The sequence below is a fragment of the Cupressus sempervirens genome, chromosome 6, assembly GCF_028749045.1.
Source record: "Cupressus sempervirens isolate cs-2001-9-10 chromosome 6, ASM2874904v1, whole genome shotgun sequence".
Lineage (NCBI taxonomy): Eukaryota > Viridiplantae > Streptophyta > Pinopsida > Cupressales > Cupressaceae > Cupressus > Cupressus sempervirens.
In genome coordinates this window covers 401,360,518-401,379,513 of record NC_143123.1, presented here as the reverse complement: position 1 = coordinate 401,379,513, position 18,996 = coordinate 401,360,518, and the positions used below count along the sequence as shown (strand labels likewise).

The 18,996-nt window shown below is 35.3% G+C and overlaps 1 protein-coding gene across 1 annotated transcript; it reads right to left on the bottom strand.

Moving 5' to 3' along the window:
* Window positions 1-14,909: 14,909 nt before the first annotated feature.
* On the bottom strand, window positions 14,910-18,581 carry LOC149552753 (aquaporin NIP1-1-like). Its single transcript, XM_089788297.1, has 5 exons — window positions 18,100-18,581; window positions 16,775-16,999; window positions 16,384-16,578; window positions 15,748-15,809; window positions 14,910-15,485 (listed from the first exon to the last, which is right to left on the bottom strand). Exons 1-5 carry the CDS (start codon window positions 18,277-18,279, stop codon window positions 15,263-15,265), a joined length of 885 nt encoding a protein of 294 aa, XP_089644423.1. The 5' UTR covers window positions 18,280-18,581; the 3' UTR covers window positions 14,910-15,262.
* Between the last annotated feature and the right edge of the window lie 415 nt (window positions 18,582-18,996).

Below are 18,996 nucleotides of genomic sequence, written 5' to 3'. Positions count from 1 at the left end.
TTTATCACTACATGAGCTAGTAGTAGATGGTGATTATTCATTATCATCATCATCATCTAACATAGAATCGCATGAATATCATGTTTTATAGCCCACATGGCCTAGGTATTGAGGGTACAACTCCAAGCATTAAACACACCAAATTTCAAATTATTATCTTTATATGTTGATGTTTAAGTTGAATGTTCTAGAGTTGAAAAGAGAAACACACTCAATTTTTTTTTCTTTTTGTTCTTTTTTTGAATATGAAACTATTGTCTAAATGATACAATATAATTATGTATTATTAAAACAAAAATACAAGAAAAATATGATAACAACTATATTTGTAAAACAAAAAAATTGTCACTATTATTTCTTCTAAGCTTTTACAACTACAGCTTCTGCATATACATTTCCTTTCTTTTCTTTCATTACTATAACAAAAAGTATAATAGTTGTTACAATAGACCAACATTCCAAATGATAAATCTGCATCTACACACTTTCAATAAAATGAAACAACAAGTACATTACATTCTTTTTGCAACTAGACTCTTTTTAACACTTATCATCAAAACATCACTGAGAAAAAACACTTGAGCGGAGACTCTCCCATTTATATTACACAACAATGGCTGAACTTTGGCATAAAAAATAATAATGATAGTAATAGTATTCACTTCCATCTTCAATATTATCATAAAAACCTACAACAAAAATACACATGTACCTATGGAAATATGCTCGAAGAGAAATCCCTCTCCTCGACCATCGAAGATGCAGGTGTGATTAGAGGTCATGAATGGAACAGCTTTTGAAGTCAAGCATATCAGGAAGAATGAAAGAAAGACAATATCGAGAGTTTCGAACTACTATTCTACCCCCCCTATATTGATGCAAATGCAAGGCCCCCTTTCATATTATTCCCAGGGCTAGCAGGCGTCATTAATCAAGTGGGTGGAGAAAACCTGAAACGAAACTGGGCTCAGAGAAAACCATGCGAAAATGTAGAGATAACCATGTGAAAATTCTCCAAAAACATCAAATGAAACCGGGCGCAAAAAACATAATTGGGCAAATGTTTTTTGAACTTGGCGGATGTATAAGCCCTGTGTTGGTCAAAATTTCGACCAACACAGGTCTTATATGTAAAAAAATGAAATTTTTGCCTTTACATTTCGACCACCCTAAATTTATTTAGTTGATGGTCAAAATTTTTGGTCGAAAAATGATGTTAAATGTAGTAGTGGGTGTTGGCACCTATTGTGTATCAAAAAAGGATTCTCTTGTCCCTAGCCTTTTGAGAACTGAAGAATATATGAGTGGGACATGGAGTATGTATTTTGACGGATCAAGGAATAAGAATGGATCAAGCGCAAGTGTGATGTTGATTTCTCCTACAGAAGTAAGGTACTACTTCTCGTTTAGGCTCCAATTTAGTTGTACCAATAATGTGGCTGAGTATGAATCCTTGATTCAGGGTCTTCTACTTGCTCAAAGAAGAGGAATTAAAACATTGAGTGTATATGGAGATATTGAGTTAGTGGTCAATCAGGTAAGAAACTAGAATATCAATAAGAACGGTTTGTTCAAGTCTTATAAACATAGTGTTTGGGATTTGCTCAAAATTTTCAATGCATTTAATATTCAGAGCATCCCTAGAAAATAAAATAGACATGCTGACAGACTTGCAATAATAGGTGCATCTTATGATGTGCCAAAAAACCTTGAAGCTGAAAAGAAGTAGCAGATTAAGGTGATAGTTAGGCCTACAATTCCTGACAACAACACCAATTGGAAATTTTTTGAATCTAATGCACAAATTGTAAGTTTCTTGTAAAATGAGGCAAAATTCTTGGAGAGAAACCAATCTAGGTTGCATGACCAGTATGGAGATCAAATCATCAATCTCAATTCCAAAAAATTGCCTAAGGGTCTCATTACCTTAGAAAGTGTCTTGAACTCTGATGACCAAGCAAGAGATAGAGGCATGAACCTAGCTGCTAACAAAGATGATTATACACTAGTTCTAGTTGTTAATGGGAAAACCTTAAACATGGGAAACGTATGTTCTAAAATTGAGCAAGAAAATTCCATTCATCAATGTCATGAATTTAATAATATACTTGCTTGGACATATGATGATTTAAATGGCTTTGACCCAAGTTTCTTTCAGCATACCATAGACTTAGTAGAATATTTCATACTAGTAAGGTAGAAATAGAGACTAGTGAATCCTAAAATTGAACCCTTAATGAGAAAAGAGCTATCCAAGCTAATTGAGGCTAATATAATTTTCACTATCAAGCACTCATCATGGGTAGAAAACCTTGTCCCTATTACGAAGAAGAATGGAGAAATTAGATTATGTGTGGATTTTAGGGATCTTAACCAAGCTTCCCTCAAAGATCATCACCCTCTTCCTTCCATGGAGTAGATATTGTCCAAGATCAGTAGTTTATAGGTTCTCATTTCTTAATGTATTCTTTGGTTACAATCAAGTGTTGGTCAAAGAGTCTAATAGATACAAGACTACATTCACCAAAAAATGGGGCACCTATGCTTATAGTAAAATGTCTTTTGGGCTAACAAATGTAGGTGCCACATTTCAAAAGGCAATAGAGATGGCCTTGAAAAACATGATTGAAATATTTTTATTGGTTTACCTTGATGATATCACAATGTACTCAAAGCATATAGTAGATCATTTTGGTCACCTTAGACAAGTGTTCATAAGGTTTAGAGAGTTTAGGGTATCCCTTAATCCAAGCAAGCATATCTTTGCCACCAATTAAAGAAAATTATTAGGACACATGGTATCAAAGGATGGTTTGACCATTGATCCAGAGAGAACTAAGGCAATCCTTGCCCTCCCTTCCTAGCCATAAGAAGGGTCTACAAAGTTTTCTTGGTAGAATAAATTTTGTAAGGAGGTTTATCCCTAATTTAGCTACCATGGTGAAACCTCTTATGGCCATGCTTAAGAAGAATATGGTCTTTCCGTGGGCCAAAGAAGGGAAAGCAAGCTTTGAAGAGATCAAAATTACCATAGCCTCGACTCATACTCTAATCAATCCAAATTTGAGAAGGATTTCATTATTTATACCTTAGGTGGTGAATCAAGCATCTTTGTTATCTTGACTCAAGAAAATGATAAGAATGAAGAATAATCTATTTCCTTCTTTAGTGAAGGGCTTAAGGAATATGAAGACAAATAGAATTATGTAGAAAAAAAATCCCTTGTAGTCATAAGATCTTTGAATAAATTTTGACACCTTCTATCTCATAATAAGATCTATTTGTTAGTACCCCATGCCAATGTGAAGGACTTTCTTTTGAGAAAAGATAGTGAGAAGAAAGTTGGATGGATCACTAAGGTAATGGACTATGATGTAGACATTCATATTACCAAGTTGGTAAGAGGGAAGGGATTGTGCAAATAGATGATCTTGTCTCACGAGTCAGATGAGGAAGTTGTCTTGGTATTGATAGAACAACAAAAAGCAAGAGATGATAATCCAAGGAATTAGATGCATGACATGATGACCTTCTTGTCAGGCAATGGATATCCTCAAGGATTAGATAGGACTAAAAGGAGACAGTATAGGTTGTAGTCAATTTCTTATGCCATAGTTGATGGTATCCTTTTTAGGAGGGATTTCAATGGATCCCTATTGAGATGCATTAATAACAAACCAAACTAAAAGAATGATCAAAGAGTTTCATGATGGTCTTGATGGTGGCCACTTTTCAGCAAGGACAATTGCAATGAATTTTATGAGAGCTAGTTACTACTAGCCATCCTTGTTCCATGATTCTCATAGATATGTGAGGAAGTGTGAAAAATGTGCCTTCTTCTCTAGTAAACAAAGACTTGTAGCTCTTCCTCTCCATCTCCTTCAGGTGGACCAACCCTTTTCTCAACGAGGATTGGAATTCATAGGCCCCATCAATCCTCCTTCTAGCAATGGTCACAAATGAATCCTAGCTACTACATATTACTTTACCAGATGGACAAAGGAAATAGCATTGAAGGATGCTAAAAAATCTTTAGTTTTTGAATTCCTTGATGGAATTGTGACTAGGTTTGGTGCCCCTTCAACCATTATTTTAGATAATGTAAAATCTTTTGTAAGAGCTCAGATTTGTGCATGGGTAGTTGATCATAATATCTACTTGAGAAAATCCTCAAACTACTATCTGTTGGAAATATAAGAGGAGTAACTAAGAGGGGAGGGGTGAATCAATTACTACAAAAATAAATCCCAAATCCCTTAGATGTTGCAACAAAATAAACTCTGAAAACTAAACTTTGTTGATGCTCAACAAACACAGATAAAATATTATAACTCAATAAACACTGAAATAGCTCAACAAATACTTTAACATGAAAATATTAAGATGTTATTTGTGATTACTATTACTTTAATTTAGTTTCAAACACATAAGACAAATAACATGAACACATTTGACACCAAGATTTAATGTGGAAACCCAATTTGGGAAAAACTACCAATTGCAACTAGTTACTAATTTTCACTCTTCTAAAGTGAGCATTGTTAGGAGACAACCCTATTAAAGGTTATAAAACACATTTTTAGGTGTGAGCCTGTTAGAGGATTTAATCACTTTAGACACTTTAATAGAAATGCCACCTTGTTAGAGGATTTGCAAATAGTTGTTAAGCCAACTTTGTTAAGAGATTTAGATCACTGCTACAATGGTTAGAGAGTAACAATGACATGACCTAATTTGGATGCAACTAAATTGTTGATTACAGATCTCAATTCTAGCTTGTATATTTGATCCTTCTTGATCAAATATATCCTTTCAGCTCCACAAGGATATTCTTCTTATCCTTTTGATTTGTTTCCTCTTAGCATCATCAAATCTTCAATTAACTTTCATGCATTTTTCCACTTTCTAAATCTCAACTTGACCTTATATTTATATCTTTTCTATAGTCAAGTCGGCTAGAATACAACTTAGAATATTTAATATTTATCTCCTCAATTAGCTAGAACCAACAAACAAATCAATTGAACTTAATATGCCAAAACAAGAAAATCCTTTGTTACTCAACACTGCTCGGTAGACACTCACTCAAAAATGATTTTCCTATGTTAACCAAGTGAACTTAGTCAACATTACATACTCCCAAAGTTCCTTTGGTAACTGAGTGAGCTCGGTTAACACTAGTTCCATCCAACATTTCCTTCATTAACCGAGTGAGCTCAGTTAACACTCAACTTCCACAAACTTTCCTTTGGTGCTTGAGTGAGCTTGGTAGATATTGTCTTCTAAACTAGGAAAATTCTTGAATACTCGATAGACATAGAAGAGTGTCTTCAATACCCTAGTGAGCTCATCATACACTTCCTAGTAATGATATGACATTTTGTGTAACATCAAAGATAATACACAATTAATCAGTTGTTTCAACACTATCCTCAAGGCAATGGATTAGATGAGTCATCTAATGAAAAACTAATCACAATTATGAAAAAGACCATATAGGATAACCAAATATGTTGGAATCAAAAGTTGAAGACAACACTATGGGCTGATAGAATAACACCTAAGAGGGTAATAGGAAATTCACCCTTTTTGTTGGTATATGGCAAGGAAGCAAGGCTTCCAATTTCATTAGAATTTCCATCTCTAGAATTGGATCATCAGTTGGAGCTAATGGAAAGTGATGTCATGATAGTGAGAATGGTAGAGCTAATGGAGCTAGAAGAAAAAAGGAAATAGGCCATGCAAACCCTACAAACACATCAGCAACAAATGAAAAAGAGCTTTGATAGGAAGGCTAGGGTCAGAATCTCCAAAGAAGGTGATCTGATATTAAAATGGGATGCAAATAGGGAAAAACTAGGGAGGCACTCAAAATTTGATGCATGTGGAGTGGTCCATATGTGGTTATCAGTTACAAACAGGCCAATGATTTTCAGTTAAGCAGGCCTAATGGTGAAATTCTACCTATTCCAGTTAATGGAATATATCTTAAGTCTTGCTTCTGATAAGAGATGAGTGTTTCATGTATATGATTAGGTTAGTTCCATTCATATGGTTTCCTATTTTTTAAGAAGTGCACGAGCACATGTGTTTTGCAGAGGTTGCAGAGGATTTTGGTTCCTGGTTATAGTTGCAGAGAAGTAGTTTTTGAGCTTCCTAGGCATATTTTCTATGATTTTAGGGTTTTGATGGGTGGATTCTCATAGTTTCTATGAATTTTTTGCCCAATGGATGTGTGGGCTATTGATCTATGCATAGCTAGCTTGCATCCCCCTTGAGTCGCTAGAATTGTTGTCTAAAATTTCCTTCCCACCAAAATTGCCATATTTGAATTCAAATCTTCAACGGTCACTTCCCACCTTTAATATTAAAAAATGTTGTAGAAATGTAAAATAAATTAAATTAAAACCTTATAATATTTTAGTGTTTTCCTAAGTTTTTTTTGTTCCTGCAACTTTCTCCAACTGCCAAATCTCCCACAGATCTATAGTAGTTGCTTTCCTACATCTTGGAATTGCCCAATGTTTAATGAATGTGGGAAAGCGACATTTTTCCATGCATCCAGGGTGGGGCTTTGTTTCTTGTTGGTGGGTTGTCTTTTGGTTGTGCTGACATGTTGGTGTTTGTTGTCATTTTCATTGGTCGTCACTCTCCCATTGTCAGAGTTTATGACAATGTGAGGAAGTGATTTTTTGACATGTATATTAGCAGGCCCATTCTTCCATGTGGGCCACTAGGGTTAAAAGGTAGTGCCAAAAAGGATGCTAGGTCATGCTAAGGTGGATTACATTCCATTTGCTTCATGCTAATTCACCAAAAAGGGTGATGTTTTGTCATGTTGGATGTTGAGTAGTCCATGGGCCCAAAAATATTAAAGGGGAAGGTGCAGTAATAATCAAGGTTTTCACAATTGTCGATCTTTCATAGATCAATGATCAGCGCTTCCCCTTATTATGAAATTACAAGGACTTTAAACATTGTGGGCAAGCAATAAATGGCCATGTGTCCCTAGTGGACCCTATTCTCCAGATCGCAAAGGGTGAAAATCAAGGCTATGATAATACGACTAGGTTTTTATGTTATAATTTTATGATCCAACATAAGATCATGAAGTCAATTATCAAGGTCGTCGATGCTATGATATGCAGTTATCATAACATCATAGAAGTGGATGGTCGCAGCAGGTGATAAGGAAGGGTTGTGATCTTATGACATATGGTTGTCATAAGGTTGTAGGTGCAACTGTAAAGGTCTTCCAAAGGTACGAAGACAAAGGTTTGTTGTATCATCATGGTGATTGTAAAGAAAATTTAAAGGGAACCCAATGTCATGATAAACTGACAATCGTAAGATCATAGAGATTATTAAGAGTGTCCCTAACCATAAGATAGTTTAATGATTGTATGATCATAGAACCTCGAGTTGACCATGATAAAGGTATTCACGTGTCCAAGATGGAAAGGAAAAGGGTCTTAAACCAATAGAATCATAGGAAAGGTCCAAGATGAATGTTGAATATTACTGATCTACTAATATATCTGACTTGGCGCAAAAAAGGAAAACAACTCTTTAATGGCGGATTAGATTTTTGATTGTCTACAAATTGCTTTCAGCATCCCCATGCCTAGTAAATGCAAAAGGAGCATGCACTCATCATACAGTTATCCATCTACCCAACTATGCATTTATTGGCACTATATCCATCACTTTAGGGTTTTCTCCAGTCAGGGTTCCATGATTCTCATGCCTCTGCAAGTTTACCAAATAAAATCTATTGTTTGGATCATCTTGATTGTCCTCTGAGTAATTAATGATAGTGGTTGTGAAGTAACTTCAGTTAGAAATATCTCAGTTATGCCTTAGCTATAAAGGTAGATTTTGTAATCTTTGTAAGGGTTGATCTTTCTCTAATTCTCTAGTATTGCTTCTAGGCATACTACTATAACTTCTCATGCCTTTGAGCCATTGTAATCCTTTGTTGAGTTTCTTTTAGTCATTAACATATTGTGCAAGATTTCTTTGCCTCTGGTTAATGTTCTTGTATAAATTCTTCAATTTGCATGATTGTATCTACTTCTAGAATTTGAATGATATTAAGTGAAGTTGTTAGAAATAGATAATACTAAGAGGGGGGGTGAATCAGTATTTTCAATCTTTTTGCCCACAATTGAATATTATTAATTACTTTACCACATGCATAAGAAAGTAAACTAGTGATACTGAATAGTATAAACAACCATACACAAAGAAATATCATAACACATATTTTGTTAACTAGGGAAAACCCTAGTGGGGATGAAACCCAGAAGATAATTCACTATATAAAAAATCTAGTTAAGGATATTGACCCTATTAGGAGTCTATGAAAAGTTTATAGTGTCTCAAGTTCCTTTTAGGAGATTGAACCTTGTTAGAAGCCTCAACCATGTTAGGAGTTGCTTCAACCCTGTTAGGAGTTGGTGGATCATATACAAATGTGTGCAAGAAGAGTCCACTGCCCTAACATGCAACTATACAATGAGATCTTCAGGAAATAAGTATACATATAGTTTTGAAATACTTGTTGTACTTCATAAATCTTTTGATTGACAATTTTTCATACAAGAGTGACTACGCACAACTTAATATGCATCACATCTAACATAACAATACTTTGCATCATATATCACAAAGTTGCATTCACTTGTTACTCTCATTTCACAAGATCATATCAACCTTGCAATCATTGTCACATATCATTATCATCATATTTCTCATCATTTTAACTTCGCAAATGAAGTTCTTTACTTATGCAAAATATGATGGTAAATTATTCCTTAGTTGGATCACATAACATCATTAGAGTTGGCTCAACAAGAAATTATAACTTAAAATAATAAACCAAGTTGTTTAACACATTTTGCTGATATGCTCTGTTCTACGTTGTATCAATACTAGATCACTAATTCCTTCATAACTTGAACTCGATTGATTGTATGGACATGTGCACTAGTAGATGTCATCATTATGTCATCATGCATCTCTGGTCAACTGCGCAAGAGAATATTCCAAAGGAATATTTTGCTATCATCAAATCTGTCATGTTGTTGTAACATTGTCTAATACTTAGACAATTTTCCTTCACAAGTGAACATGACTAATCTACAAAAAAATTATGTTGCCATAAATGATAACCATAACTTACCTTATCTGATTGATTGGACATATTGCCAATAGAAGTTTCTTCCTATAACATTCTTTTATTGTCTGGTCTACATGTGGTTGTTGAATTAAGCAAAGTCTGAATCTGTATTCTTTGAGGTTATAACTAGTTAACTATGCATTTATGGGCAAAGATAAGGTCAAACACTCTATTTTTGTGCATCACCCCTTAGGTTAGAGTAGGTAGATTTTCTTTCATGCATTCCTTCTCCCTTTTCCTCTCCAACTGTAGATTAGGTGTACCTTGATAGTAAAGGAAGTCAACCTTCTCTGGAGACTCAACCTCACAGTTCAAGTCCCACATCTTGGAGGTTGTTTCCATGTTTCACAAGGTTGTCCTTAGGTAAAAACTTTGGATAAGTTTGAAAACTTTTGTGACAATAGGCATCATTCCCACTAGGGTTTTCCCTTTGATCAAGGGTTTCCCTAGTTAACAAATATGGTGTAATTGTGTATGTACATCTTGTTATGGTTGTTGTTTACTTTGATTGAATGGTTAAGATTAATTAAGATTGATAAATATTTTAATTGGATAATTGATTCACCCCCACCCCCCATCTTAGTTATCTTGGTGGACTATTATTTCTAATAGTAACTACCTATTCTTTATGTGGCTCCCTTGACCTAATCTATGGGACCAAGTTGACTTAAGTTGACCTAGTCCCTAATGATTTCGAGGCTTGGAGCCTAAAAAGAATTGGGGGTTTAATTAGTTATTGCACTCTCCAGTCGGCTTGTATTGTTTTCCTACCACGAAAATAAATTATAAGGAGACTTGGAGGTTTTATTTTCATAGCTCATGTTCTCATTCTCATACACTCTCAAGCTCAAGAATTCATATCATTTTGAGGACAAGCATGCTATTCAAGGAGTTCAAACATTCAAGAAAGGAGATTTCTATCTAGCATTAAAGTATCCTTTGTGGGTGTTTCCTCTTCAAGATCTAGCTTACTGTTGGCCATCAAGAGAGGAGATCTACATTGAAGCATTCATCATCTTCTACATTGATGCACACTTACATCCATGGCACCATGATGGAATTATGGTAGATCCATTACAAATTTTTGAGATATCCTATATTCCTGATTTAAGATCTATAACACATTACAAACAAAATTCTTATTAACAAGGGTTTTGAGCAAGGTGAATCCTAACATTTATCTTGTTTTTCAATCATTTACATTTATATTTCTGATTTACTATTAATTCCTTAACCTAGGGCTTGACCTACAACGCAAGCCCTCACCCAACCCAACAAATCCGTCATTTTTTATGTGTAGGAGTAGGATAGCATGATTTCTCACGTAGATCTAGAAATAACTGTTTGGAAGCTTTATGGAGAATTTGATTCAATTTTGTTATAGTGTCATCAAACTACGTCAACTCCGTGGAAAGATGTTCTTCCTCTAGCTTGACCTAGTCCTTTGTACCTTCTTTTCAAATGATTTCTAGGATTCATTCCTTTCATCGATTCACTCATGAATCCGTAGTCAGATATTCAAAAATAGGCTTGAATTCGTGACTTTCAGAGGTAAAATACATCTTACTCTACATATTTTAAGGTGAGTCTTTTATATTTTATTTCCTTTCACATCTATATCTTATATCTACATTCTTTAAAGCAATTGGACACACACATTATCCTATAAGGGCCAAAGAGTGTATTTTCATGTATTAAATCCCCCTTTATAATTTGAACTTGGTAATGGCACCATTCTTCCTTTGTGTTCTAGCCAATCTAATTTGGATTATAAGTGGAATCATATTTGGGAATTTCCCTCTTTCCCTCACATACATATTTGAATGGCTTAGTGGCCCAAAAAAATAGGAGATCTATAACCCTACTAATGTGTCTCCCTTTTCTCCCTAAACACTAGTTATGAATTATGTTAAGAATGAAACTATTAACGAATTGCATGATATAGTACACTATGGAACAAGGTATATTCTTGATGAACATGAGATTGCAATTACATCCATCTAATATACTAATTTGTGGTAAGGAGTCCTAAAGTGCCTTAATATGTCCTAATGGATTAAAATAAGTCCTAAGGGGTCTTAGGACCACCTACATCACACTAGGCCTCTAGTTAGACTAGATTCTACACATGTCACTATCCCTTCTTTGTGAAGGAGGGTGTTTAGGTGGATACCTTATCATCTATAAGCTCGTTGACTCGAACCTTTATACTAACTACACGAAGAATCTAGTTATGAATTATGCTAAGAATGAAACTATTAAGGAATTGCATGATTTAGTACTCCATGGTTTAATGTATATAATCAATGAACATGGGATTGCAATTACATCTATTTAATATACTAATGTGTGGTAAGGGGTCAAAAGGTGTTCTAAAGGCTTAGAATGGGTCCTAAGGTGTCCTAATGTGTCCTAATGGATTGTAATAGGATCTAAGGGGTCCTAAGACTACCTACATCACACTAGGCCTCTAGCTAGGTCATAGTCTATACATGTCACTATCACTTTTGTTGTAAAGGAGAGTGTTGAGGTGGAGACCTTAGAATCAATAATCTCATTGACTCGAATCCTTATAATGACTACATGGAGAATCTAGTTATGAACTTTGTTAAGGATGAAACTATTAAGAATTGCATAATATAGTACTCATGGTGCAAGGTATATTCTTGATGAACATAAGATAATAACTACAACTATTCAGTATACTAATGTGTGGTAAGAGGTCCTAAGGTGTTCTAAAGGGTCAAAATGAGTCTGAAGGTGTATTTTCAGGTCTTAAGGTGCCCCTCTCTCACTACCCTAGCTTCTCTCTCTCTCTCTCTCTCTCTCTCTCTCTCTCTCTCTCTCTCTCTCTCTCTCTCTCTCTCTCTCTCTCTCTCTCTCTCCCCTTCTCTCCCCCTCTCCTTTTAAAGCATTTTTAGAATGTGTTGTATAGGGTGCTCTATGTAATACATTATGTTTTGAGGTTGCATTGAATACAACCTCAAAATAAAATTTTCATTTGTATAGCATGTGTCTATACACTATTATGTGGGTGTGCTTTGAAATGCATTAGAATATACCAAGGCTAAGGCTTGGATTTTCCTTGAAGATCCAAATCAAAGGTTTGGATGATTCAAATAGGTCTAAGACATGTTTTCCAACAAGGATATGATAAAATTAGTTGCATGATATTGTAGATCTATCTATTATTTGTCTAACCATATAAATTGCTTTTAATTATATAAAAGCTTTTGTGCTTACTTGTGATGCTGCTAGGACGGGATCTATATCTCTATCTATACTTGAACTTGCCTTTAGAATAGTGGTGCCAATGAATAGTTTTGGCTCTGACCCTAAAGGTGAGGATGCTTACTTCTCTCCCTACCTGAGATATAGATATAGGGCCTGCCACCTTTACTATTGCCTCTTATGCTTCTAGTTCCCATAGAATAGTAGGGGCCGGGGTATGGAACTTGTAGTAGACCAAATATTGGAACTACATGGAGCCTTACACCAGCCATATATAGGAACAACTGGGAATGTATAAATTACATATATAGGAATGCAAGAACTAACTAAACTATAGTTGTTGAAACACCTATTATAGTAGGATTTGGAAATGGATCTGCACCTTGGCAAGGTAATGGTCCTAATCCATGTAGGTCTTTGTCCCCACCCCCGCCTATTAGGGCTGAACAATGCGGTTCATAGATGTAGAGGATCGCTTCTATCACGACTAGGAGCCCATAGAATTTTAGGCACATGCTATATTAATTAATTCATAAGCTCGCTTCCTATCTACCATAAGAAACTATAGGTGGAGTGAGGTTCCCAGCGAGGCAGCATGTATAGATACTAGAACATTAGTATGGGGAATGGAAACATGAATCCACTTATAGTATAGTATAGCCATTGAAATGATTGGCATTGGCCCTCCCTACCTATATATTAGGGATTATTCTCTGTTGATGGTGTTGAAGCGAGCTGGTTCAATGGTCACTGTTGCTTTCATCAATTGCATCTCTGCCATTGATGTGATGCTGGTGGATATGCAATAATTGATTATGAGTATTGGTCAGTGGGATCCGTCGAAGGTACTCTCGGGCTCTGCTCCTTAAAAGGTTATCCTAGTTGTGCGCCCTTTATTAGGTTTAATCATGGTTGAATATGATAAAATTAGTTGCATGATATTGTGGATCTATCTATTAGTTGTCTAACCATATAAATTGTTTTTAATTATGTTTATGTTAAGCTTTTAATCTCTAATTTATTTTGAATGTATGTCTAGTTTTTGTCAAAAATCAACATACTTTATTTTGGGCTTAGATTTTGGCTCATTCATCAAATCTTGCAATAAGATATCATTTTAGAAACTAGACTTGACTCCATTCTAGAAACTTGTTAAAAAAGAAGCTTGGATATTCGATTAGTTCTCAATAATTTCTAAGGGGCACACAAAAATTTCACGAGCATGCATCCACATGCAAAATTTGTACAAATCAAATATACGTTAAAGTTTTAATAGAAAAATATGGGAGAAACTACATGGTGTTAACTAACTTCTCACCTAAGTGATTAAAAAATTTCAAAAAAAAGGTTAACATTTTAGGGGGACCGCACCAAACACTATGTTATGTTATTTAACAAAAAATAGGACCATTTTGGTGCTCCTTTTTTAGGGCCTTAAAATCCACCATTTTTATTATAAAAAAAAAGTAGCCTAAAAACTAGATTTAGAGGACTACAACTTCTTTTCTAATCACATCTTGAAATTTTGAGTCTAATTATGTTCAATTTCTTGTCAAACCTCAAAATTTGCTAATTTTAGGGTTAAGAAAAGTGGCATCTTAAACCCTCTTTTTGGTCCTACATCTTTATGCACTTAACCATATCAAGATTATTAGAAATTATAATAAGTTCCAAGGAAAGAGTATTACACTTAGTTTTTCGAAAACTCATATATAATAATATTGTTGCCTAGGTTACCCTAGGAAGTTTGAGTTGTTATTGAGTGAGGCCCTAATAAGCATTAATGCATTGAAAGCATTCTCTAGGTAGACATGTGCCAAGAAGAAAAAAAGACCACCCAAATTCAAAGGTTTCTTGAGCTCATAAAGCAATATAGTGAAAAAGATACAATTGAAGAGGACTTTTAGATATCCAAGAAGAGTAACAAAACCATGAGCACAAGAAGGTACTAGCTCCATCTACACCTAATCTTTGTTCATTTGGCTCTTTGAACTCGGATGCCATTATCTTTTTGTTTATCAATCCTTCAAAGATTTTATATGATATTAATGCATGTAATCCTCAAACATAATAGTATATCATTTATTGTATTATTTATAAGAATTAGTAGCTACTCTGTAGTTTTCCATTTAAGCCCAAAGTAATTTAATTTAGATGGTTGTAATAGTTTTTTAATCAACCTCTAATATTATATATATATATATCACTATTTAAGCGGTGGTGATGATATTATGACTGCCAAAACTCAAATAAAAAATTAATATAAATCAATTTGAATATAATAAGGAATTAAATGTAAATTAAATAAAAGCTCCTCTAGATGACAAAATTAGATTAGAATTATTTGATCATTCTTAATGTACATGAACATACCCTTAGAGAACCAACAATCAAAATCCCACCGGCCGACAACTCACGGGATCTATGTAAATTTTGATTTCTATTTCAAAGGACAATCCCACCAACCACATTACTAGTTGAGAAATAAAGGACAAGATTGACAAATACCATCTCGTTTTTTCAAATATATTTCCATATATAATTTGTATATCAATCCATGGACAGACGTTAATTAGTTGCAGATGAGAGTTTATTACTGGAGATGGGTACACTTCACTCTAAGTCAAATATAAACCAGCTGTCCAAGCATTAAACTTTCTTCAATGCCTGAGTTACCTGTGTCCAGTTAGCAAGCCAGACCCATCACCCAAGTCTTTAAGAGCTTGAAAAGCCGGTGAAACATACAATTCATACATAGTCATACACATCCATATAAATATTATTTAACAAGGTCATTTTCACAAGTCTTGAATGCCACCCATTAAGATTTCAATATTGTATACTGTGCCGCTAATGGATTGATGATCTTGAGCGAAGACTTCTGAGGAGGGATCCACTCTTGGTAACCTCGTGAACTGGCCTGTTAGTGAGGCGAATGAGATCATATGCTAAAGCCCCTGCAATTGCACCAATAATGGGGGCTGTCATGTAGATCCAAAAGCTTGTGTATTTGTTCCCTGCCACAGCAGACCCTATGCTTCTTGCTGGGTTCATTGATGCCCCTGATATTGGCCTGCACTCATAAATTCAAATGAGTTAATGGAGATACGCATAGATAATTGACTCTGCAGAAAGATATGCCCCTGATTAACAAATTGCCGGCATTCAATTTCAATCAGTCAATCGCGTTTTTGTTCATTCATAATCAAACCTAGAAATATCTCTTATTATTATTTTAAAAATGGTTTCGGTGCTGTATCACTAAGTTTGATCAAATTTGAAAACATCCCTTAATATTAAAATTGAAACTATGAATAAAAGGAAGAGGGGAATACCCAGCAATAAGAACATTCATAGCTATGGTAGTTCCAACAGCCAGTCCTGCCATTTCTCCCACCTGCACAATTGTGAATTCAAGATGGTGTTAAGAATACAAGCTGGCTGAATTGCTTTTTTTTTGCACTTAAACCATTCTAAAATCTTAAGAACTGTGGGGTCCCTGTGCCCGTAGATTAAGAATTTCAACGGTGTATGCTTAATTAAACATCGATCATATTTAGAAAACAGATCATAAAAGGCGTAATCAAAGTTAACTGCAATAAGTAAATGTCCCAAATCGAGAATTGACAGATGATTATGACGGGGGAGAAAAAGGCTGTAACAAAGGGCAATTGCATTAAGAAAAAGGTTTGCTCATAAATGATTGTGACAGGTTCTAGCGACGCCCATATGCCTATCTTAGGCAAAAAAACGACCAGTTGATGCAATCTCATTGAATTGATGCAACGCTCCAAGGTTGCACCGACTAGAACTTAAAGCTCAGTCCATATGAACCGTATGATATTAAATGTCGTATGGTTACGTGCTACCTAGTCTTGCTAACACAATTAACTCTGGGGCAACATGTTGAAACGTTCCTGTTTGTAATGAAAGTCATGATGAATAGGTTAATTAATGAAAGATGTGCGTACCGCTTTAGTATCTGTTGCCACTGCAGAAACCACAAACATCAAGAGAAATGTGATCAGAATTTCAAGAACAAATGATTGCATGTCTGATCCTGTTGGCAAAGTTGCTGCCATGTGGGCTACTTCTCCAAACATCAATCGAAGAACATATCCAGCAACAATGGCTGACACTACTTGGGCTCCCAAGTACCCTGGAATCTGTCATTTGAATGCAAAAAATCAAAAACCCATACCAATCTACATATATGAATAATACTACTTGCATATGATGATTTGTCAATCAACAAAAGCTCCAGCAACAGCCAAAATGGATGGAAAACTTAAATTTGATCATCCCTGCCCAAAAGAAAACATGCCCAAATCAATAAAGAATTTGTGAAAAATGTTTACAGACATTGATTAAGGGAAATTTTCTTGTAGTTGCGAAGGCCAGGGTAACAGCAGGGTTGAAATGAGCGCCAGAGATATGACCAACAGCATAAATCATGATCATTACTGCCATTCCCCACACAAGTGAGACCCCAAGATGTGTTATGGAACCATTGCTCTTCTTATCGATCACAACTGAACCACATCCTGCAAGTATCAGGAAAAATGTGCCAATGATTTCTGCTCCCACCTGCAGGCATAAAACCCAGTTTAAAAAAATCATAAAATTTTCATAGTTAAAAAAAATCATGAAAAAATCATATTTTCAAAAATGTTATGAGAGAGCCCGCAAGGGCAGCATCCCCAATTTGAGTGTTGGGGCTACATCTCAAAATCTCTTCTTACAAGTAGTAGAGTTGAGAGAGATAGTGCAAACCAGAATCAACATTACTGACTACAACTTTAGTTCAGTCATATAGGCACTCCTCTGAGGCAAAGATTCTTCACTCTCTTCTTTGTGATAATAGATCACTAAGTGGGCTCCTCAACGCATGTTTATTTACTAAACAATCTTAAGAATGCTACATGAACTGTCAAACATTTCATCTTAAGAATACTGATATCTAATGAGTGCTAAGTGTTCTATTTATTCTCATGAGAGATAGATTCATGTTGAATCACTACTCATGAAATATGGGTCAATGAGTTTGACTCAAAAATCACAGTTAAATCCTGATATTCACATCACTGGAAGAACTCTCAAGATCTCATACTACGGAAAAGACCTATTATGTAAAGCTGTTGTAAAATTTATGAAGCTTTCCTGTGTACAAGAACTGCTAAAAACTCATGCCAAATACTGTACTTGTTAAGAAGAAAAACATCATTAGCAAGGCGAATCAAAGAACAAAACCAGTACTGAACCTAATGTGATAGAAGTAACAAGTTTCAAGTAAAAATACCACTGGTTGACAAGAAAATTTAGGCTTATATATGGAATCCTAAAAATATTAGCAAATGCAAAGACCAAAGAAAGCAAAAATGAAGAGACTCTTATGGGCAAAGCCCAACACAAACAGTGTGTCCTTTCAAAGCTGGATCTGAACATATTCACGCTTTCAGAGAAAAGGTAAAGACCGCAGAAAACACCATAGCCTAAAATGTCAGTTGCTTTGAACAGTTCATAGCATAATCCCGCTAAAACACCATAGCCCAAGCTGTTACTTGATTTGAACAGTTCATAGCATAATCCCACTAAAACACCATAGCCTAAACTGTTCATACTTAGACAAGAAGAGGAAAACATCACAGAAATGGCTTAAAAGGGGAAAACAAATAACTCAGACGCACCTTCTTGACGAACTTAGAAGAAGGCATGAAAGATGAAGAGCTTTCAGGAACACGAATTGAGCTTACGCCCACTTCCACATCAACACCTTTTCCTTCATCAAAACCCCTGGCAACTCCACCATTTTTATTGCCATTGCTTGTCAATGCCCCAATTTCGGCAGAAGGCAATTCGACAGCCATGTCTGAACCTTGAAAAGTCCAAACCCCAAATGACCCTTTTCTCCTATTCAAACTTATGAACCAAAGGTCACATTGCCCAATTCACCTCACATCCATTGATATTTATAGCCTCCACAGACCAAACCTAGAAAAGCAAAATCGTGCGTTACCGTGTGCCTTGCACAATCTAAATCACTACAATGATTTACTATTTTAATATAACGTGCAGCCCCATAAACTTGGAATTCACACTAGCTCAATTCATGACTTCATCCACACTGGATCGCTTCCAATTTCTACAAGCAGGCGGCTTCTGTAGGGTTCAAGATTTGGAAGCCGGCGAAGGCTATATCAAAACAATTCGGGTAGGAATTTATTAAATGCTTGAAAGGATCTTTTTCCTTGCTAGTCATTTTCAAGAATGCCCACTTGGGTTTTCTCTTCTGGGTTTCACCTGACCAATGATCCTTTCAAATTTTAATGGATCTTCCATCTGACCTTTTCAATTTGTCAACAGTGGATAGGATTTATGTTAATATCATGGTCCTGGAGGGAGAAAAACTCCTTAAAATTTCTAGATTTCTCATAAATGTGCTCTTCTACTTGCCAAAAAAATACTGGTAGGGAGTCGCATTCACCAATTTCATCTTAAATGCATCCTGAACTGAAAAAATGCCTCTCGCGGTCTTTAACTTCGTACTCAAACTGATATCTTTTTAATTGCCGGAAGTTTCAATT

Excerpts from the sequence above, each read along its gene's own strand:
- LOC149552753 (XM_089788297.1), bottom strand. The coding sequence starts at position 18,279 with ATGGCTGTCGAATTGCCTTCTGCCGAAATTGGGGCATTGACAAGCAAT. Across the intron at positions 16,579-16,774 it reads GAAAATTTCCCTTAATCAAT|ATTCCAGGGTACTTGGGAGC; the intron begins GTCTGTAAACAT and ends TTCAAATGACAG. Across the intron at positions 15,810-16,383 it reads TGGCAACAGATACTAAAGCG|GTGGGAGAAATGGCAGGACT; the intron begins GTACGCACATCT and ends ACAATTGTGCAG.